At 34.7% G+C, this 23,934-nt stretch overlaps 1 protein-coding gene across 1 annotated transcript in view; it reads left to right on the top strand.

The window, feature by feature from the left end:
• The window catches only part of VRK1 (vaccinia related kinase 1), a 111,412-nt gene that overhangs the window by 77,655 nt on the left and 9,823 nt on the right, over positions 1-23,934 (top strand). Inside the window, exons 6-11 of the mRNA XM_023511520.1 lie at positions 43-151; positions 286-378; positions 2,433-2,565; positions 3,451-3,571; positions 4,143-4,201; positions 8,086-8,264. Coding sequence (XP_023367288.1) covers positions 43-151; positions 286-378; positions 2,433-2,565; positions 3,451-3,571; positions 4,143-4,201; positions 8,086-8,264 — 694 coding nt within the window. The remainder of the gene's footprint in view (positions 1-42; positions 152-285; positions 379-2,432; positions 2,566-3,450; positions 3,572-4,142; positions 4,202-8,085; positions 8,265-23,934) is intronic.

The raw sequence follows: 23,934 nt of genomic DNA on the forward strand, positions 1-23,934 counted from the left end.
TGAGTCATATTTTGTTTGTTGACTTTTCATATTTGTTTTCAGTTATAGGTTTATGATAATGGATCGCTTTGGGAGTGACCTTCAGAAAATATATGAAGCAAATGCCAAAAGGTTCTCTCGGAAAAGTGTCTTGCAACTAGGCTTAAGAATTGTATGTGAGCTATGTTCTTCGTGTTTTTAAAAAGTTGTTTTTAAAACAGTAAAGGCTAGTTTGTGCTGAAGCTTGGTCCTCTGCTGGTTGGTATTAGGTACTGCATTAATTTATTCTGTATGGTACTTCCATAGCTGGATGTTCTTGAATATATTCACGAGCATGAGTATGTACATGGAGATATCAAGGCCTCAAATCTTCTTCTGAGCTACAAGAATCCTGACCAGGTAGTTTTATAACTTTAATTTTGACTATTTAAAACATGTTTAAAAACAAATATGGTTGCTTTGAACTTTTGAACCCATGCAGAAGTTTTACTTTTCAAGTAGTTATGGTAATAATAATATTTCTTCTTGACACTTTTATCTAGTTAACATTCTACATTTTTGATGCAATTTGTTGGCACTTTATCAAGTTGGCTATTTTGCCCAAATAATATTCAGAAGAAGTACTTGTGATACAAAATGAATTTCAAGTAGCTATTTGGGGGTGGAAGCTTAAAATTATATAGTACACCAATGAATTATGTTTGCCTGTCTGCTTTGTCACTTTTTTTATTTCCTTTGTTCAGGAAATCCATCAAATGTAAGTGTTTTGTTACTTGGAAAATTTGGTCTTTAACATGTTGATTATTCAAATCAATTGGTTTACAGAAATATCTTAGCTGTCTAAATTCATATACCCTTAGTGTTTGGAATTCAGATGTGCATTTTTTAAAGTTTATTACATTCCCTTTGTAAGTTTTACTTTCTAAGGAAAAGAGAAAAGTTAATGTTACTAAACTTTTATTTGGGTCATTTAATTGGGGTAGAGATACCCAGACAATTTTCTGGTAAAGCTGTTTTCATGATTTTGGTAAAAGTAAGGTTTACTTGACACTCAGAATTGGGCCACTATACTTAATGTATGTTCTCACTTCTTAATTGATCTTATATGAAGAAAAGGATAGTTTAAACATTTTGAATGTGTTGGGTCCTTTGGTTGTTTTAATTTGTTGTCAGTATTCTACACTTGATTTTTCTTTTCCTCCCACCTACCTTTAATTACTTCTGCATCATTTTTCCTCTTTCCTTTGCTTTCTTTTCTTTTTCTGTTATCTCGTGTATTTGCTTTCCTTTCTCCCTTGTCAGTTAGGGTGGCTATAAGGGAATCTAAGTAAGTATGACAGAAGAAAGTTGCTATACTATAGCGTTCTAATGGAGAAATCTTAAAAGTCATCACCAAATTCATAGCCGGTTTTTCTAGCAGTCTTCTTCTAGATGTGTTTAGGTTAAAAACAAAACACAGCTAAGAATCTTAATAAGGCTTCCAATAATTGAAGCAGATTGAACTTGTATAATACAGTCAATAAAAATACAGTTTTTATCAACTGGCATTTGACTAAAGCATTCTCCCTTTTTTATATGGAAATATTTTTAATGCTCCGATATCCTTTGGACATGTGCTTTGGATGGGATTATTTTCCCCACATTAGATGTGTGCTAGTTCTATCCCCATATTTTTACTTAAGTTTCCCTTTGTGCCCAGATGCATACATTTGTGACATTTACCTAGAATTAGAGATGTAATATGTGGCTGTGGAATAGAAGAAAGGCAGATTTATTAGCTTTGTGTACCCATCAGACCCATGTGTATATGCTCACAGATATGTATGTATATAATATTAAAATTTAGTTTTAATCATGAAGACTTGACTTTAATATATAGTACTTAAATGTAGATAAGAGCCTTATTTAAAAGTTCTTTAGATCATTACTAGAATCAAAGAAATATTTTTGTGAAGTAAATTGGGATTTGATTATTTTACAAGTGAAGAAACATAGGAATAGAAGGTAACTAATGTATTGTCAACTCTGTTAGTCTCCTACTCTCTGTGCTTTTCTATGTGGAAAGTGGCATTGTATTGCAACAAAGTGTTGATGGTTTACTTTGTGCTCAATTTTGTGTTAGACTCTGTAAGAGAAAATATGAAATTTATAATCCTTGTTCAAGTTGAAGAGATAAGATTAATTACGAGTGTAACATGTATCTGAAGAAGCATGTAAAGTCAATGATAATATCTAGACTACAGCTACGTGGTCATTTAACTTTGTTATTAAAAAGTCTCTCAGAATGGAATATTTGTTCCTGTTTGTCTTTTAGATATAACTTGTTTGGGGCACGATGGTATGGCCTTGTTGGTGAATCTACCCTTAAGTGGCAGTGTTTTGTTTCTGTGCTTTACAGGAATATGTGTGCATGATTTTGCCTTTAATTTGTCTTGCTGCTTGGAAATTTATAGGTGTACTTGGTAGATTATGGCCTTGCTTATCGGTACTGCCCTGATGGAGTTCATAAAGAATACAAAGAAGACCCCAAAAGATGTCATGATGGCACCATTGAATTCACCAGCATTGATGCACACAATGGCGTGGGTATGTCAGTGGTACTTGAATGAGAAATTCACTGCTGAAGTTTTTAATTGAATTCCTACACAGCTCTTAGTTATGCATAGGTAAATAAATAGGTAGGTAAATAAGAATTGAAGAGGCAAGCTGGGATGGGGAAAGAAGGCAGAGGTGAGACTCCTACAATTATATTGCAGGGTCATCTTGTATTATTCTCTCCCTCTTCTTCCTCCCAGCCTTCAAAGATAACCAAGAAGTGGTGAGGTGGTTCATTCAATTGCAATAAGGATTTCTTTTTGGTTTATTTAGTTTAACTGAAAGGTTGGTTTGTTTTGTTTTTTCCAAGGTTTGTAAGTTTTCCGGGTAGCTACCACTTTATAACAGGTAAACTTATTTGGCCACCTGTTAAGTTAACTTACTCTTTAGCAGTCATATCCTTTTTTTTTTTTTTTTTTTCTGTGCCCAACACTTGTGGAGGATCTCAAACACTTAGCTCTCTGGGCCTTGCAATAGCATATAACATTTTAAAGAATCTTTTAAGGTTTTTCAAAGGCAATACTAAATATCATTGTTTTACAATTTATTTGCTAGACTAATAGTCTCAGCTTGAAACCCTAAAGTTTAACAGTTTGGGTTTTAAAATAAATTATTAGTAGAAGGTAAATTAGGAGGCATTTAGGGAGAACCTTTATTATTTTTTTTATACTGCCCAATGTTCAATGCTAATATTAAATATAGTGGAAATTTTGTGATGAGAAACAGACTGTGGAGTTGATTGCTTTACCTTATTGCTTCATGTATACTTGAAATTATACCTTAAAAATTATTTCAGTAATCGCTTCTTGGCCTTTGGCTAAGATTGAGTGTAAAAATGATTTCAGTATATTCATTCTTCTTCTTTTGCATTTGTAGCCCCATCACGACGTGGTGATTTGGAAATACTTGGTTATTGCATGATCCAGTGGCTGACTGGCCATCTTCCGTGGGAGGATAATTTGAAAGATCCTAGATATGTTAGAGATTCCAAAATTAGGTAAAGAAGAACTTACAATTATTTTGGGCAAAATCATGGTGAGGCAAATGTTTTTAGTCAGAATTTCTTTCTTTTTTTTTTGAGACAGGGCCTCAAGCTGTCCCCCTGGGTAGAGTGCTATGGCTTCACTGCTCACAGCAACCTCCAACCCCGGGGCTCAAGCGAGTCTCCTGCCTCTGCCTCCCAAGTAGCTGGGACCACAGGCGTCCGCCACAACGCCCGGCTATGTTTTTGGTTGCAGCCATTATTGTTGTTTGGTGGGTCCGGGCTGGATTTGAACCCGCCACCTTAGGTGTATGTGGCTGGCGCCGTAGCAGCTTGAGCCACAGGCGCCGAGCCTAGTCAGAATTTCTTAACAGGATCTGTAGTTTATCTAATGTAGAAATAAGAAGGTACTTATTAAATAGTAAGCTTTCTTGGTCTTTTGTTTATTTTATTTTAGAAAAATGTCTGTAAGCTTATTTAGGTTGTAACACAATATTACTTAATGTGCTATTTATTGCTATTAAATATTAATAACATTTTATGATATCAATCTTCAAATAATGACTCAATCTTTAATTTTTAACAGATATAGAGAAAATATTGCAAGTTTGATGGAAAAGTGTTTTCCTGAGAAAAACAAACCAGGTAGGAAAAGATTTCTTAAATATTAACAGGGATTTTCGGGGGCGGGGGGAAATGCATGGAATATCCTTTAACGTAAGAGCTTATGTATAATCATTGTACTGGAGTCTCCCTTCCCAAATGTTCGTTGAGTCTCATTCAGTTATTAATTCAGTGCTTTCAGGAAAGGAAGCATATTTCATCCATTCAGCTAGTATTTATTGAAGCACTATTGTGTGCCAGGGACTGTTCTAGAAACTGGCACTTTGAGTATATCAATAAACAAAAAAATCCTTGTACTTAGGAATCTAAATTATAGTTGGGAGAGAGAAATAGTAAACAAATGAGTGAATTTTATAGGATGTTACATAGTTAGTGTTGTAGAGGAGAAGAAAATGGGAAAGAGATGAAGATGGGATGGGAATTAAAGTGAGAAGGAGGATTGAAATTTTAAGTAAGATGCCAAGGACAGCCTCCCTGAGAAGGTGACATTTGTGTGGCATCAGATAAGAGAGTGAGCTGCATGGACGTCTGAGGAAGAGAGTTCTAGGCAAAAGGGACGCACATGCCCAGTGGATTCTAGGTATAAGTCCTTGTAGGTCATCATGAGGGCTTTGGCCTTTACTTTGAGCAAGAGTGTGAGGTTTGGAGTAGAAGAGTGACATGAACCGTCTTGTCTTAGGGGGAAACCTTCTGTTGTGAGGATAGACTGCTGAGGGAGCAAGGAACCGCCTGAGCAGGTAGCGCCTGAGCAGGATAGAAGGCTGCTGCTGTAATCCAAGCAAGGGACAGAGCAGCAAAGGTAGTAAAAAGCAGTTGATTTGGATATAGTTAGAGTCTTTTTAAGCCTTTGCTTAATTGTCTCCTCTTCCGGAAGGTCTACCCTGACCTCAGGCTATTTAAAATTGCATCCTACCACCCATAGCAAGAAATACAACGTGACTTTCTCAGAATTACCCCACATGTCTCCTATAGCCAGTAAATCCTTTTCCTCTGGGCCTCATGAACTACTTGCTAACTTCCAACATCAAAGATTTGTTCTTAAAATTTATAGGAATGTAGTCGTACAATGGACAAAATAGATAAAAAAAAATCTCTGCCCTCATGAAATTAGCATCCGTTTCTGTTAGCGTCCTTTTCTTTCACATAAATTTGTGAATTCATCCCCATTTTTGCATGTTTAACAGTGGCTTGTTCATTTTTCATTTCTATGTAGTAGTCTACTGTATTTATATATCATTATTTATTTATCTTTTGTGTTGTTAGGTTGTTCTAAGTTTGGCAGTTATGAATCACTAATTACACGTATAGTCTACCTGCAATTGATTTTTGTGTATTATACGAGGAAGGGTTGGGTTTCTTTCCCATCCCCATATTTATATCTAGTTGACCCAGCAGCCTTTCTTGAAAAGACCATTCTTTCCGTATGATGCCACATTTGTTGTAAATCAAGCATGGATCTGTGGATATGTTCTGGACTCTTTTTTTTTTTTTTTAATTGCTCTTTTTGTCTATTCTTGGGACACACTGTCTTAATTATTATAGCTTTATTGTAAGTCTTAATGTGGTAGTATCTGATAGTTTAGGTCCTCTAGCACTATTTTTCTTTAAACTTGACTTCGTTACTTTGTTATTTTTAGCCCCCTTACATTTCTGTTTTAAGTTTAGAATCATCTTGTCACCTCACGCTCCTGCTCCTAAGTTTGCTGGAACTTCATTTGGGACTTGACTAGTTTGGAGAGTATTGACATCTTTATGTTGTTGAGTCTTCCAGTCCACTCATGTTTTATTTATTTATTTATTTATTTATTTTTTGGTAGAGACAGAGTCTCACTTTATTGCCCTCAGTAGATTGCTGTGGCGTCACAGCTCACAGCAACCTCCAACTCCTGGGCTTAGGTGATTCCCTTGCCTCAGCCTCCTGAGTAGCTGGGACTACAGGCGCCCTCCCACAACGCCCGGCTATTTTTATGTTGCAGTTTAGCCGGGACCAGGTTTGAACCTGCCACCCTCAGAATATGGGGCTGGCGCCCTACCACTGAGCCACAGGCGCCACCCTCCACTAATGTTTTATAACCTTTATTAAATTTAGTCTTTCTCTCAACTGTGTTTTATAGTCTCCTGGAAAAATCTTGCCCTTCTTTCATTGTATTTTTGCTAAGTATTTGATGCTTTTTGATGCTATGTTAAGTGACATTTAAAAAATTTTAATTTTTCATTTGCTTTTTACTAGTATGTAGAAAAAGGATAGATTTTAATATATTTACCTTGCATCTTGTGACCTTGCTGAATTTACGTATTAGTTCTAGTATGGTTTTTTTTTTTTTTGGTAGAATCTATAGAATTTTCTTCATGCACTGTCATGTTGTTTGTTTGTGACAAAGACTTTTTTATGTCTTTTGTTCCACTCTATGCCATCTATTTCTTTTCTTGCCTTAATTATACCAGCTAAAAGCTTATGTGACTATTACATTATGGAATGAAAGTAGTAAAAGTGGATATCTTAACTATTGAGCTCTCTCAGAGGAAACATTTTGCATATTTTACCATTCATGGTAGTATTTGATTTAGGTTTTTTTTTTTTTTTTTTTTTTGAGACAGAGCCTCAAGCTGTCCCCCTGGGTAGAGTGCCCTGGCATTACAGCTCACAGCAACCTCCAACTCCTGGGCTCAAGCGAGTCTCCTGCCTCGGCCTCCCAAGTAGCTGGGACCACAGGCGCCCTCCACAACGCCTGGCTATTTTTTGGTTGCAGCCGTCATTGTTGTTTGGTGGGTCCGGGCTAGGGATTCGAACCCGCCACCTTAGGTGTATGTGGCTGGTGCCTTAGCCGGTTGAGCTATAGGCGCCAAGCCTTGATTTAGGTTTTTTGTAGATTGCTTTTGTCAGATGAAGAAAATGGAAGTTTGGGAATTTTGCCCTTTTTTTCTTGATGTATTCCAAGTATCTAGGATAGTGTCTGGCACATAGGGGCTGCTAAATGTTTGAATTAATGAATGTGTGTATTTTATGTGTACGTGGCACTGACAAGATCTCTTAATATATGAGATGTGGAGTATGAGGAAAGGAAAAGATTTTTAAGGTAATTAAGATTTCGGCTTACATAACTAGAAGGATTGAGTTCTCTGTAACTGACACAGGGAAAACCATAGGGAACAGGGTTTCAGGGTAGGTCAGGAGTTTGGATGTGGATTTGAGATGATAGTTACACATCCAGAAATCCATAGATGAGGTAGTGAAGATACAAGTCCAGAGGTCAGGGGAAAAGTCCCCAAAATGAATTTTTAATGTTAAAAAGTGTTAATCTTAAATAGTAGGATTTCTTTTTATATTGTGGTTCTGCTTCAGTATACAGTAAACCCTTTATCATTCAATAGTCAGTTTTTCTATTTTATGAGGAAACCACACCTTACTTCTTTTCTTCAACCTGTTTTTGGTGTGTTTTATTTCTTTTTATACAAAGAATGCACCTATCTGCCATAGAAGGAATGGCTTCTATGGAAAGAAAAATTGAGTGTTGACTGTGATAAGTCATTGTACTTATGGACATTTTACTTTTATAATCTTTTTTTCTAAGTCCTTTTGTAATTTTTATAGTTTTAAAACTATCACAGTTATGATTTATACATTAAAAAATTTTAAGTTATGTGTCTTACTGTCTCTCACAATTACAAAAGTGTTTTTTACATTGTATCTCAAAATACATTTTTTATTTGACTAAGCTGACAGTTTCTGAGTTCAGTATCATATTTTTCATTGAAGTGATTGGGAAAAAAACATGTATCTTAACAAGATATTGTATGTTCGCATTCTAAGCTTGCTACAACCATGAATTATTTTCTTAAAACTGAGAGATAAAAATATCGGATTTGTGATTAAAAGTTATAAAATGATTGTGTTATTCTTTCAGGTGAAATCGCCAAATACATGGAAACAGTGAAATTACTGGGCTATACTGACAAACCTCTTTATCAAAATTTACGAGATATTCTTTCACAAGGACTGAAAGCTATAGGAAGTAAAGATGATGGCAAACTAGACCTCACTGTTGTAGAGAATGGAGGTCTGAAAGCAAAAACAATAACAAAGGTGAATTTTTAAATTTAATTATCCTTTTGTGATTATAATTGTAACAAATACCGATTTTAAGAAAGTATACCTCAGGGAAGAAAATAATAACAAATTGCTTGGCAATTAAATATTTATCACCACTATGTAAAGGCACACTTTTTTAAGGATTCACGGTGATGTGTAAAGGATTGTAGAAAAATAAATATATATATTTTATGTCTGGTAACAAGCTATTAAATTTCTAAAATGATCCTAACTTGGGATATTGATATCCAGTAGAGGGATTGTGATGGGGCACGGAGCTGATAATTTATGTGTTCTGTTCTTCCAGTGGCTTGTTGCTCAGCTTGTCTTAACTTGTGAATATGGTCAGAGTATTTATTATTTTAAAATTGGTATTTGAAAAAATTGTCATTTGGAAATTTTCTTGTTGGTTGCTGTGTTTACCATTTGAACATTATTTTGCGTTTTGAAGAATTGTCATTTTGTAAAGCCATATATCTGTATATAAAAGGATTAATTTGGGGGAAGAGAAATACTAAACAATGAACTTTATGGTAGAAGTATTAAACCTGGAAAGAACTCCTGGTATCACTTTAAAATTTAGATTTTACAAGTAGGCATTAACTTATGGATTTAGTGTTGGTTATTTTTGATAATATATTGATAAACTTGTTGATTTCCCTTATAGTTTGAAATTATTTAATAAAATGTGTTAGCTGTTTCTATATGGAAAAGGAAAAACTACTTTTAGAAGAAAAATATTTTTCCTTTCATTAACTCTGTAAATTCTAGTAACTTTTGGAAGTCACATATTCCTAACTATGAGAAAAAGGGTTAAAACAAATTTTCTCTCAAAATCAGAAGCAGCATATTAAAATTTTTTCATCTTTTTTAATTACTGAAAGAGATAAGAATTTCAAAATTGGATCAAGAATTTAACTCTTTTTGGCAAATAGCTGATTGTCCTTGTAATTTTATTGTAGAATCTGGAATTGTATTCATCTACTTATATATGTTTTTCTTTCACAAGTTTTGTCTTGATTGTGTCTGCTGTTTTTGTGGTGAACTTGTGTGCTAAAAGGCATATCAGGTTTGAAATGAGGAGGGTAGACTTGGAAGCCTAACTGGGATGTTTCAGGAAGGTGGTAAACTTATCGTTTGCATATATGCATAATAAACATATAGAGTGCATACTTGTATTTTGTTGAAGACAGACTTCTCTGCATTATATTTATATAGCTAGCTTCTACAGTGCTTTCCTCAAAATTTTGCTGATTGAGATATAAAGATCTCTGCTGTAGTAGGAACTTATCCGGAGTAACTCCCCCTTCCTTTTGCAAATCCCTGTTGTTTGGACCTACATGCTGGAAAAAATTTAGTTTCTGCAGGTTGGCTGACTTTACAGCTGAGTAGGTCAGTCTGCTGCAGAGCTAACATCTGTGACCTTAAAATTCTCTTGTGTCCTTGGGTAGTTCAGAAGGCTGGAAATTTCCTGTTGAATCATCTCCTACATGTATAAAGCTTCATTTGAATTATTAGGAGGTCTACTTCATCAGTTTACTACTGCTTTTTGTATACTCATCGCTGACTCAGGGCTACTCTTTGTATTAGAAAGAAATTACTAAAAGTTAACATGAGGTTAGGTAAGATCACAATGCTGCTTGATAGCCATGTAACTAAAATGAGTTATTAATTTTGTTGGCTTTTATTTTAAAGTGAAACAATTGGATCAGACCCAAGTTTTAAAAAGCTTCTCTTGCTTTTTTTTACGCTACAAAACATTTTTTTCAAATATATTGTAAATGCCCCTATCTAAAACAGATAACAGGAAAGCTCCACTGAAGGAAAAGTTGGGGTCTCCCTACAAGGAAAAGTGTTCTCCTTTGAGAAACTAGTTGTCTCTTTTTAAAGTAAGGTCTATAATCCAAATACCCTTTTTTTGTTCTGGTTACCAGAAGGCTCAAAAGCATTAATTAACTCGTATATACATGTGTTAGCATATTTGCTTCCTTGTCTTTTCCTTTGTCATGATTTTTAAAAGTAAGTATATTTTAAAAGTACTTTGTATTTGTCAGACTCAATTTCTTTTGGAAAGAGGTAGTTTTAATCAATTCACTGTGTATTTCTCTTGAGGTTCCTAAGAGATGTTCTTTATGGTAAAACCTATAGGAATTGATAAACAATGGAATAATGGAAGGTTTCTTTTTCTTTTTCTTTTTCTTTTCTTTTCTTTCTTTTTTTTTGTGACCATGCTTGACTGTGGTAATATATTTGGAAACTGGAGTGAAATATGAATTTACCCACTTGGAAATGTTTTCAGCTTAATAGTCAAAGAATTTTATTTAAAGCAGAGAATTTTGGATGGCTTAGGCTAAAGAAAAAAGAGACCAAGTATAAATCTGCCTTAAAAAATATAGAGTCAGAGATTTTTATTGTTGATTAGAACTAAACAGTTTTATTAGCATCTGGCAGTACAGTGCAACCGTTATTGGATTCATTGTATACTCATAAATGAGCATTCAACAATTATGTGTAAGGTGTAATTTATGTTCCTGGTCTAGGCTAAGTCACTGGGACTACAGAGATCAATGACATGTAGTCCCATCCTTAGAGAATTCATCCCTGTTCCATCTGGGTTAGGAAAGCTTAATTTACTAGAGGGAGCTCGGCAAGTTAAAAGGGCATTAATACCTCTGTTAGCTATTTTCTGGTAAGATTTTGATTAAGTTGCCTGCCCAAGTTAACAAAAAGAGCTATTGATTAGGAATCTCTAGTGAATCTCATCCCTGGAGAGTCATTGGATAGGTTTAGAGCATGGCCCTACAGTTTGTAGTTTTGTAGTTTTTCATTTTCAGATAGTATGTATTGCTGTTCCCTATGTAATGTGGTGTACCTTTTTCTCCTTTTACCCAGTTTCACCTTTTAACTTTTCAGTTTTGTTTTTTTAGCTATTTTATACTAATTGACTTTTCTAGAGTTTCTCAGAAAAGTCATTCACCATAAAGTCATTCACCATAGTTAAATGAACCCCTGCTGGCATTCATTCTGAAACAGGGTACAAAGAGTTACTTACATAAGAGCAAAATCCTTCCATTGCAGATCAGCCTGCAGCCACTCCGGTGAACCACTCACTTTCTCTCTGAGTAAGGGGATTGATAGAACCTCAATCTTCATACAGTAGCCTGTAGTTTCAGATTGGGAGCTCCCTACAAAGAAAAGTGTTCTCCTTTGAGAAACTAGTTGTTTCTTAAAGATACCCTCTAAATTTGGTGAAAATCTATCTAGCTGTTCTAGGCTGATGTGGTAATAGAGATAAGCTCTTATTTTAATTATATTAGTTTAGATTGTTGGAATTCATACATTTCTGTTTTCTAATGGTTTGGCCATAATGGTATATTTAGGTGGATCTAGCATTTACTAACAATTTTTTTTTTCTTAAAAAAATTTGTTTATTTGTTAGTTATTTTCAACCTCCTTTTCTTTGGGTGAATTTTATCAGCTTTCTTTCCCCTTCCTAATTTTTTTAAGCAAGATTATTACATATGTACAGAAGAGCACAGGAATAAGCATGAGATTTGAACTTTATAAAGTGAACATACACACTTAAACATCATCCAGTTCAAGATATAGATCATTACCAGAATTAATTTTGCAGGTTTTTAAAAAATTTATGGTAATAATATCATATAGTATATAGTCATTTCATGTCTTCTATTCAGTTGGACATCTGAGTTTCCATGCTGTTGCATATAACAAAAGTTTATTGTTTTTCTTTGCTATGTAGTACTTTATATGACTGTGCTATAATTTATCCCTTCTACTATTGATAGATGTTTAAATTGTTTACAGTTTTGGGTAATTGCAACGATGTTACTAAGAATAGCCTTATAATTTTTTGGGGGGAGGGCATATACTGTAGACCTCCAGAGTTGACCTCCTCTCTACATCGATTACCTCCTTTCGTTGACCTAACAGCATAGACCAGACATGCACCACATGTATATAACAGGGGAGTAGGCCTAGTTCTTTATGTGGAACTATGTGTCCATCACCTTGTTGACCAGTTTGTTACAGTATTACTTTCAGGAGGTCAAATTACAGAGGTTCTACTGTATTTATTTCAGGTATATACATAGTGGAGTTGCTGAGGCACAGGGTTTATGGATATTCATCATTATTAAATACTGCCAATCAGGTTTCCAAAGTTGCTATCTCAATTTATATTCCTTCAGCAGTTTATGGCAGTTCCAGTTGCTCGCTGACAACTATTTCATTTTATTTAATTTAACCTGTTTGGGTGGATATGTATAATCTTTTTTATGGTTTTACTTTAAACTCCTTGAAGAATTGATTTTGAACCTTTTATTCCCGTAGACCTTAGTTACCTTTTTTTTTTTTTTTTTTTTGAGACAGAGCCTCAAGCTATCCCCCTGGGCAAAGTGCCATGGCATCACGCTCACAGCAACCTCCAACTCCTGGGCTCAAGCGAGTCTCCTGCCTCTGCCTCCCAAGTAGCTGGGACCACAGGCGCCCGCCACAACGCCCGGCTATTTTTTGGTTGCAGCCATCATTGTTGTTTGGCGGGTCCGGGCTGGGGATTCGAACCCGCCCCCTTAGGTGTACGTGGCTGGCGCCTTAGCCGGTTGAGCTATAGGCGCCGAGCCAGTTACCTTTTATTTGTAAAGTGTATTTTAAATCTTTTTCCATTTAAAAAAAAAAAGCTGAGTTGTCAACTTTCTTTTGATTTGCCAGAGTTGAGTATATGTATATGTATATACATATACATTGAGTATATGTATACAATATATGTATTGCACATACCATCTTCTAGTTGGTATGTGGTTTGGTTTATCTTTTCACTCCTTTCATGTGGTATCTTGATGAAAAGAAGTTCTTTATTTTAATGAAGCCCAGTTTATCAGATTTTTTTGTTTGTGGTTAGTGTTTTTTGTATTCTATTTAGGAAAATTTTATCTACTTCAAGATCATGGAGATACTATATTACCTTCAAGAAATTAATCTTAGCCATCACATTTAAAACTACAGAAATTGATTTTGTATATGGTATGAATCAATATTTGCTTCCCCCCCCACCCCCCATCATGACTGTCTAGTTGATCTAAACTGTTTCTTGAAAAGATGGTCATGTCCCTATAGCATTGCAGGGGGCTTTCAGGTAACCGTATATCTATGGGTCTGTTTCTGGATATCCTACTCTGTACCACTGGCCTGCTTTTCTATTGTTGCGACAGTGCCAGACTGTTGGAAATACTGCTTCATAATGATACCGGATACTGTAAGTCCTCCAACTTTTTTCATTTTCTTTAAGGTTATCTTTACTATCCTTAGTCCTTCGAATTTACATATACATTTACAATCAGTTTCTTAATTTCCACAAAAATACTTCTGAGATTTAGATTGAGATTGCATTGGCTATATAGATCACCTTGGGAAGAACTGCCATCTTTATAATATCTCTCTCTTCCATGATCATAGTATACCCCTGTATTTACTTAAGTATTCTTTCAGTTATTTCAGTTATGTATGTAATTCTCTGTCTGTAGAGATCACAACACAATTTCCATGTCTATTTTCTTCTGCTTAATTTTCCTCTATTCTGTTTATATTATCTGTGATTATCCAAACCCTTTCTTGTATGTCATTTACTTGTCTGCTCTGTGTTTTTGCTATTTCTAATATATATGTATAAAACCTATTTTTTAAGGCCCTGATGCATTTTATAAAATTTTCTTCTTTTGGGAAGGACTGCATTTTCTTTCAGCTATCTTTTGCATGCTATGAATTTTTATTTTATTTTATCTTTTTGTGCTCTATTATTCTAACTTGTTGGCATGCTTTTTCTCTTAATCCTATTCATATTGAATGGGGATAGCTTTTGTGGACTTACAAGATTATTGTATTTGTGAGTCTTTGGCCTTCCCATCTTATGAGACCATTTATTTTTTCCTCATAGTTTAGATTTGAAAGCTCAGTAGTATTAATACATTTTCTTTGCCTAAGGGTATATATTTAAGGAGGATTTGGTGAGCCGTAGGCCAAATTATGTCTGTCCCCAGTAGTTGATAGCATTCTCTTCCTACCCAGAAAAGGCAGAAATTTAAATTTATTAATTTGGGATATTGTTAGTCATTCCACAGTGAAAGAGAGATTTAGTTGGCAATCTCTTCTCCATGGCTTTAGCTCTTTATGTGTTTCTTATTTATTTTCTCTCTTGTCATCTGTTCTGGCAATTCTCTGTTCATTTTTGAAGATAATTAGTCGTGAATGATTTTGATTATTCTGTCCTCTTTCTCTAGGCTTCTTCCCTGCCAGGGAAGAAACGAAATCACAGGTCCTGGTTTTGGTGAGTCACTGTGGGAGTAGGGAGGGTTTCATCTTTTCAAAGGTCTTCATGCCTTTTTTTCAAGCTGCCTTAGTTACATCTTGTGTTCAGAATAGTGTTCATTCGCATTCTTGAAGCATCTAACAAACTTCCTGTGGTCATCACTTTTCAAAGGTTATGGTATAAAGCTGTGTTTGTTGCTGAAATATTTAATAGTTATTTTGGGTTCATTTCTTTAGATTTTAGGTGTGGGGAAGTTGTGAAGTCTTGCTTCCAAAATGTCCCCACTCTTATTTTTTAACACATTTTAACTTGCTAGTGTGTGTGAATATTTAAAGTTAATTACGATTTATATCCTTTTTTATTTTTAGAGATAGAGTCTTACTTTGTTGCTCATGGTAGAGTGCTGTGGCATCACAGCTCATAGCAACCTCCATCTCTTGGGCTTAGGCAATTCTCTTGCCTCAGTTCCCGAGTAGCTAGGACTACAGGTGCTCGCACAAAGCCTGGCTATTTTTTGTTGTTGTTGTTGTTGCAGTTTGGCTGGGGCCGCGTGTGAACCTGCCACCCTCGGTATATGGGGCTGACGCCCTACTTACTGAGCCACAGGCACTGCCCTTTTATCCTTTTTTAAAATAAGAGTATTAGCATGTTTTTACTTTTACCCTATCAGCACCTCACAAACTATCTTCCATCTTCCATATACAATCATCTAGAGATTATAGTTTTAGTTTTTTTATATAATACATATCATGAGTTATTTAGTCATGAGTCTAATTGATATTTTGTTATTTTTTTCTTGTTATCCTTATCCTTGTTCTTGAATTCATCTTGTGTGCTCAAGTAAATTTTCTTTCTTTTTTTTTTTTTTTGGCCAGGACTGGGTTTGAACCCACCACCTCCTGCATATGGTGCTGGTGCCCTACTCCTTTGAGCCATAGGCACTGCCCTCAAGTAATTTTTTTTAAAGAGAGCATATGAATGATAAACTTTTGAATCTTAGAAAGTCCCCAAAATGTCTGCATTTTGCTCTAGTTGAAGAGTAATGTGGTTTTATAGAGAGTTCTTCATATGAAGACATTGCTTTGTTGTCTTCTAGCACCCAATTTTCTTGACTTTTGTTTTTTGTTAGATTTCTATTTTTTTTTTCCATTCCTGATGCTTTTAATTTATTTATTTATTTTGAGACAGTTTCACTGTCTGCCCTGGGTAGAGTGCCATGGTGTCATCATAACTCATGGCAACCTCAAACTCTTGGGTTCAAGAGGTCCTCCTGCCTTAGCTTCCTGAGTAGCTGGGACTACAGGCATGTGCCACCATGCCCAGCTAGTTTTTCTGTTTTTAGGAGAGTCAGGGTCTTGCTCTTGCTAGGCTGATCTCAAACTTCCTGAGTTCAAGCTATCTACCCACCTTCCTTACCCCCCAGGCATGAGCCACCATGCCCTGCCTCACTGTTGAAGCATCTTGTTTTCTTTTTGTCCTGGTGTTCTGTATTTCACCACAATAAGTGTGTGTATTTTGTTTTGTTTTTAAACCTTATTTACCTGGTGAACTCTTTTGTTTAAAGCAGTGGTTTTCAACTGTTGTGCTGTGAAAAATTTTAAAGATCATTAATTAAATTATTTTCAAAAGAAGTTCAAAGCATAGTAAGTATATTCTTGTTTTTACTCCTTTTTTTTGATCATTATAATTTAAGTGTGCTATAGGTTCAAGTATGTTGTCAGATAAAAAAGGTTGAAAAACACTGGTTTAAAGACTTAATACCTACCTTTAATAACTCTTGAAAAATTTCTCATCTTGTGTTTGTATTTCCTTTACTTTTTTCTCTCTTCTCACCTTCTGAGAACTGTTAGTGCCTCAGTCTTTTTTCTGTCCTTTAACGCTATTCTGGGTAGATCTGTGGCCTTCTTTTAGTTCATTTATTTTATCAGTTTTATTTCTTAGTCATATTTTAAGGATATTGGTTATTTTCTTTATATGTTACCATATTATTTGATTGGCATGATAGCCTCTTAAGTCTCTTCTTCAGTAGTCATTGTAGCTTTTTATATTAGCTTTTGTTTGGCATAGGGATTAGTTCTATTTAAGTTTAGTGTCTTTCTTGTTTGGTTCTATGATTTCCTTTAGATTTTGTGATCTAGGGAAAATCTTTACTATTAATTCATATATTTTGTGGTTGGCTAATTTTAATATTGCATCCCTCAGCCCCACACGGAATACCAGTTTTCCTGTTAGTTTAGTGTAGTTTTCATCACAGATGTCCAATTCCAGTGATCTGGGGATAAGTGAGCCCTCAGGCCAGATAGTTTGTTTTCTGGGTACTAGGACTCCCTACTTCTCCAGTTCCTTGGTGTGGTCTGGGAGGGTCCTTTAAAACATGTATCCTAAGTCATTCTAATACAGCTATTTGTTAAGAATGTAGGTAGCATCCTGGGTTGCATATTAGAATTACCTGGGAGTTTTTAAATATTCCACTACCTGGGCTGCATACCAGACCAGTTAAATTTTAATTCTGGGACCTAGGCCCCAGGATTTTTAAAAAGCTTCTACCTTTAAAATCCAAATCTGAATTTCAGCATTCAAAGTGCTTTGGTAGTATTGTGGTGAGCACAGCTGCCTTCCAGAATTTAAGTGTTCAAATTCTAGCTTTTTTTGTGAAAAACTCCCTCTTTTGCAAATAATCATAGAAGATATTGGGCATTTCAGACTTTAAATAGTAGATTTATCAGCCCTATGTCCAGGTGTTGTATGTGGGCAATGACACATGCCATATATATACCTTGAATGGGGTCCAGCAGAATTTATTTGCTGAGGCAGCAAAAGGACATGCTTGTAAGATGTGCTCAAAATTGAGATCTCAAAGACAGTATTATTATAGATTCATTTTTCTTTGATAGCACAGTCAGTTCTTAGAAAATGTAAAAACATTTCTATGTGTTTCTTTTTTATAAGGGATGAATTTTTTAAAGATGTTCTTTCTGTGTAAACAATAGTGTTTATCTTATAAGATTATTGTGAAGATTAAGGGAGATATATAAAGTGTCTAAACAGTGGCAGGTACATAGCAGGTGATCAACAAATGCTAACTGCAATATTATTATTAAAGCTATTATTTCACCCACTATTTAAGTTTTACCATCTTTCTGGTTTCTTTATGACAAGAAAATAATATGGAATGTTTTCATTTGAGTCTATGAACACTCTTTTTTTGAACTGAGATTTTACTTAAAAGTTCAGTTTATGAAACAGGATATTAGGCACATACAGACGAAGACTGGCTTCTATTTCAGTTAGTGAGTATGTGTGTTAAAGCAGGTTGTTTCGAATAATAAATGATTGTGAATTGGTAAAAGTTGATTTTGCTTTAAAAGACAAGATGATAATTACTGTGGACTCCTGACCACCAAAGAATTCGTCTGCTGTTTTCTGCTTGTGCATTTTAGCAAATTAGGTATTTTGTGATCATAGATTTGTTGGGAGGAAACCACGTATTCTGTTTGTAATAATAGCTAATAGTAGCCTGTTTTGTTTTATAACAGACTCCTTTATGCATGGTTGACATCAGTTAATTCCCCACCAGTATATACTTAGGGTTTGGTTTTCATTGAAATATTTGTCTTCATAAACATTAGCCTTCTTAGTTTTTAGTGTTACAGCTTTTTGAAATCTTGTATTTTTAAATATAATTTTGAGAATTCTCTGAGGGATTTTGTCATGCTAGGTTCTGGTAACATGGCAGCAACTCTCAAACTTTATCAATGGGCCTTTATGTAGCACCCTATGTTCTTTAAAGGCTTTTAAATTATTTTACATATGCTTTGCAGCATCCATGTGAGATACATCTATTCATAAATGATGGAACTAAATCTCAAAAGAGGCTAGGTGACTTGGCCAGGGCCATGCAACCATGAGTATTATGCATTTATAAGGCATTTATTTTTCCTCAGAAGCTCAAGATACTTGAACATCTAATGATTTTAGGCATAAAATATTGAGGATAAGTAAAACATAACTAGCCACCCATTTTCCTTTCCCGATAGTTACCTCTGAAACATCTTAACTTTGCTAAAAGTTTTTGGCATTCGTAGTGTGAGTCATAGAACTCCCAGAGGAAAACCATGAGTGATGGAGTATCTTTTGATTCTAATATAGAAAGAGAATATACTGACATGTTAATCTTTTAGATCTTAGTTCACGGAGTCTCTAGAAACATCTTTTAGCTTAAGTGACTACAGGTTTGATCATGTTGAAGTTTCATGATCCTTGTGATATGAATGATGTTAGAATCATGAAAGGCTGTTGTTAACCAACAAGTTAGAAATTGGATTTACTGTTTTCAGAAGTGCCATTAGGAAACCTATGTTGCAGTTGCTATTATTGTAAGAAGTTTTGATGAGAGTAAGTTCTTACGCATGTAGTACTCTTTCACATGATGTGATCAAGGTTTAACTTGTTTCTCAGCTCATCTGCACATGAACTGAATGTTTTTCCTAGGAGAATGAATAACAATAGAGATCCAAAGCAGCTTTCTGTAGTTTCTCAGTAGGCCAAACTGAAGGGACATAGTATGCTCCAAAACAGCAAGTAGACAAATTACGCCTATTTTGTGAAAGCAGTGCTTTTGCTAAGAAATATACTGCCCTTGGAGCAAGTAGTTAATCCTGATAGCCAATCAGATAAAATTGGGGGTTTTTTGCATTTATGTATTCTGAGAGTGTATTATATTTTGGCATTTTCATATAAATTGGCAGTAATCTTTGGTATATCATTTTTAGATAATTATAGTAAATTCTTAATTCTTCATAGCACTGCTGTAAGAGAGGATAATTTGCACTAACGAAGAACATAATTCCAAGTTTTATTAGCCATGTACTTAAACATTTTCTTTAAACTTTTTCCCCCAGACTTGTTAATTATTACTAAAATTACTTGAATTGTACTTTATTTTCTTACCTCTATAGTAGATTAAATAAGTGTTAACAGGAGAGAGATCTAAATTTAAACAAATAAGCAATAACAATAACAACAAAAAAACCCTGAAATCAAGGGTTGACTGTGAAGTTTGTGTTACATTTACATATGGATTGATACCTCATAGAATGAAGTCCCTTATAAGTGCCATTACACTGGACACCACAGAATGCTAAAAGCATTTCTTATAGGACTTACATCAAGACAGATAGTTGTAGAAATCAATTGTGTGTGTGTTTAATGTTTTTGTAAAAGCTGAAATTTCTCTTTTACTTTAATCTACTTTATAGTGTCTTTTTCAGCTTGACAATAAAGCCTATAATAGTGCCAGGCACACAGTAGATGCTTAGTCAGTATATGGTGCTGATGTTCACCGCTGTTCAGATGGAGGTTAATGCTATTGTGGAAAGAAATTGCAATATTCATTATTCCTGTTACAGTCTTCAGCACTATAACTCATTTAAAATAATAAATCACTTTAATGCATTCTAGCAGAATATTTTTAGATAATTCTTCAAATTCATCTGTACCTTTTAAAGTCACTTATTCATGTCCTAACCCACTTCCCATCTTTTCATTTCTTCTTTTTCTAATTTTATCTGACCTTTTCCTGCATTTTCTTAAAACATGTCTATAATTATTTAATGTCAATTTAGATATTACACAGTTTTTGAGGGACTTAGAATAAGATATGAAATCATCTCTTTATTATTACAATAGTTGTTGAATAGTTGCTTTATAGTGGTGATCTATTGATAAATATGTGTAAAACACTGTACTAAGTTCATCAAGGATTATTAAAGTGAAGAAAACCATAGTCTTTGCCCTCAGTGAGCATGCACAGTAGGAGAGAAATAGAGAGGGGCATAGAAATAGTTTACATGAAGCACACAGGAACTTTTCAGTGAAAAATGTGTTAAGGTAGGAACACAGCAACAAGGAACTGCTGCTTTATACTAAAAAGTCACATAGGGAGGCAGCATAGTTCTGTGAAAAAGCAGTTGTAATACAAATAAAGAGCTCTGAGTTCTAGTCTTTTTACCAACCACCAGCTGAGAAGAGTGAACACATTCTCTTTGGCTTTCTTCCGTCTTCATCTTTATTTTTTTCTGTCTGTACAGTGGATTTTAACTAAGTCTACTAGCTTTATAAATACATGTGTTTGCTTTACTTTCATAGAAGATGTGTCTTGTCTTTTTTTTTTTTTAGGTTACTATTGAGTAACTCATTCTATTTTTAGTTGCTACTAAGGAATTTGTAAATTGTGTACATCTACATGATGATTTCAAGTGGCCTTAATCACATAAATAAGATTAACTGATTAGTGCAGTCTCATATTTGTGTGTAGAGTTTTTCATTCACATGTTCAACATTTTAAGACGCTATATATTCTAAGTTTCTAAAATTAAACTGTATGACTTTTATGATAAGGGATGGGAAAATCCCCACCAAACTTGCTCTGTATTCATCTTGCTTGGATATAGCCAAGAATCTGATTGACTTTTCTTAGAGGCTATTGAAAGCAACAAGAAGTGATACTTGATTTGGGAAGCAAGGAATTGGTCTTTGGTTTTTGCCTCTAAAGATTTTTATTCCTTTTCTCTTGAAAGAGATTTAAGTCTATAACTGGGCTCCAATCACTGTTTAGACTATTAGTAAATTACCAGTCCAAATGCATCTAGCCTACTTGTCTTCCTGTTTCTAAATTGGAAGTGAGAAGCTGCTAATTAACTAAATTTCATACTAGCATATCTGGACACTTCAAAAATGTGTAATACATACGTTAATGCCCTTTGGAGTAAATTGAGTTTTATTTTTAAAAGATACTTTAGCTGTGCTGAATTAAAAGAAAAGCCCTATTCTGAGTTTATTTTGTAAGTTATTCTGTGTGTCGTACAGTATTTTGGTTTCATTTATAAACACAAAGGCACCTGTGAGACCTGGTAGAATGTGACAAAAATCAGAGATTAACATAGTCACTTTGTGAAGCCATTTTTCTGTTCAAATGGAACCAAAATATATACCATCTGAAGCCTAAGGATGTTGTAAATAATAAAATGAAGCATTTGGAGATATTCAGAAGGAAGAAATGGCAGCATATTGTTTGGAATTTTACTTACTGCCTTATAAAGTGAATAACATAATTTGAAACTCTTAAACTTGAAAGGTTTTGTTTTGTTTTGTTTAATTGGTGGTCTGTAGACCACTGGCTCTTTCTATCCAAACCACATACGTTGTCAGAAAAGTTGGGCAGGAAATACGGGGCTAAGTGTAGATTAATGCAATTCAGTGCTTTACCTAATGCAGCCTCTTAAAGCACAGGTGTTTCTTTCGTTGGTTGAATACTGTCTGATTTTCATTCCTATGTAATTTACCTGAATGGAGATTAAGAAAGCTCCTTTTTATTAAATAAGCTTAAACAAGATGAATGCACTATGTTCTTGGGTAGAATGTATTAGATAGCTAGCTCCCTTTACAATGAGCATTTAAAAATCTGCCCTCCAAAAACTGGAAAATACATTCTCTCCTGTGTGGAAAGCAATATAGTACTGAAATATTCCTCCTTAATTTTGGTCTGAACGAACAAAAGTGTCTGTGTTTATTCCTGCCTAATGCATCACAAATCTGCTGACATGCTAACCTTGGAGTCTTGGCTGGCGTTAATCAGGCCTGTGCACCGGCAGGAAAGATGTACCTAATGCACTCCATCAGTGCAGTTTGCATATGGAAGTTCTCACAGGGGAGCTGCCCTGTGCCAGCTGAGGGTTACCTGCCCACTGCAGTTATTGTATGTAATTATCGAACCAATCTGTTCAGCCCAGCAGGGTTTAGATGGTAATCATGAAGCAACACTTTGGAAAAGAAAGATGTAAGGCACTCTCCCCTTCTCTCATCAGTTATATGAAGTTATAGCCACTCTTATATCTGTTTTCGAGAAGCAATATCTCCATATACAAATCTGCTAAATGAATGCCTTTAAAGGTTCTTAAGGTTTAGTCAAGTTGTTATTTTTATATACGTGAAGTATTTTCCTTAAGAACATAGTGGCTATCTCTGAGTTCTGATCTTTCCATAGCCACCTTAAGAATGTTTCGAAACAGTGGGATTAATTGTAATACATATGTAATAGCAATTCTGACCCTTTGGAGGTTTTAAGATAATGTACCTCGAATAGAGTTCAGCATTCCCATGTAGTTCTCTTTACAAGAGAACCCATGGTTGTCATTAGGAAAAAGAACAATGTGCTGTCAGCTGGTATTACCCTCTTTTCTAGCTATATACAAAATGGCTTGCACAAGGAACATTTCTCAGATGAAGTTTAACTTACTATTAATTGTTAGGATATATAAGGAAGACATTCTTTTGCATTGTGAATCTGAAATTTGGGACATATCAGATTGTTTTCTAAATGATACAAACCTACTTTAGGCAACACAGACTTTGAATTAAAATTTGGATTTGAATCCATTTAATTTTAAAACTATATAGATTAAGTTATGAAAAACAGAGTTTTATATTTATTACTAATGTCCTTCTAACTATATATAGGGACATGTTAAGGAATTTTAAAACTTTACACATGACTGGTTATGTTAGAAAATGTAGTAATATTAAGGGATAAAATAAACATTTGGAGAAAATGGATAACTGCAGAATATAAACACCAACTCCTATGTAACATTCCACTAGAAAAGTAGGAAGAGTCCAATAAAATGGTGAGAAATTCAAATAGTTTTTGAGGTGTTAGGAGAGTTTTGTACTTTTAAAGCTATTTATTTATCAAGTAGATTATTCTCTTCCCCAGCACTTCCACCCATGTTGCCTGAGTGATGATATCAAGTTTGTAAAATACATTTATTTATTTATTAATTATCATTGTTGGGGAATCATTGAAGGTACAAAGAGCCAGGTTACACTGCTTGCATTTGTTAGATAAAGTCCCTCTTGTAATTGTGTCCTGCCTCTTATAATTGTGATCCCCCTCCCTCCTTCCTTCTCCCCATTCTCCCATTCTCCACCATGTACTAGTATCAGTTGTCATCATATCACAATTTTGAGTACATTGGATTCTTGCTTCTCCATTCTTGTGATGCTTTACTAAGAAGAATGTGTTTCAACTCCATCCAGGTTAATACAAAAGATGTAAAGTCACCATCTTTTTTAGTGGCTGAATAGTATTCCATGGTATACATATACTACAGCTTGTTAATCATTTCTAGATTGGTAGGCATTTAGATTGTTTCCACAATTTGGCAATTGTATATTGAGCTGTAATAAACAGTCTAGTGCAACTGTCCTTATAATAAAATGATTTTTTTTCTTCTGGGTGGATGCCCAGTAATGTGATTGCTAGATTTGAGTTTGAGTTCT

This window comes from Otolemur garnettii, unplaced genomic scaffold, assembly GCF_000181295.1.
Source record: "Otolemur garnettii isolate 467f Iridium unplaced genomic scaffold, OtoGar3 scaffold00020, whole genome shotgun sequence".
NCBI lineage: Eukaryota > Metazoa > Chordata > Mammalia > Primates > Galagidae > Otolemur > Otolemur garnettii.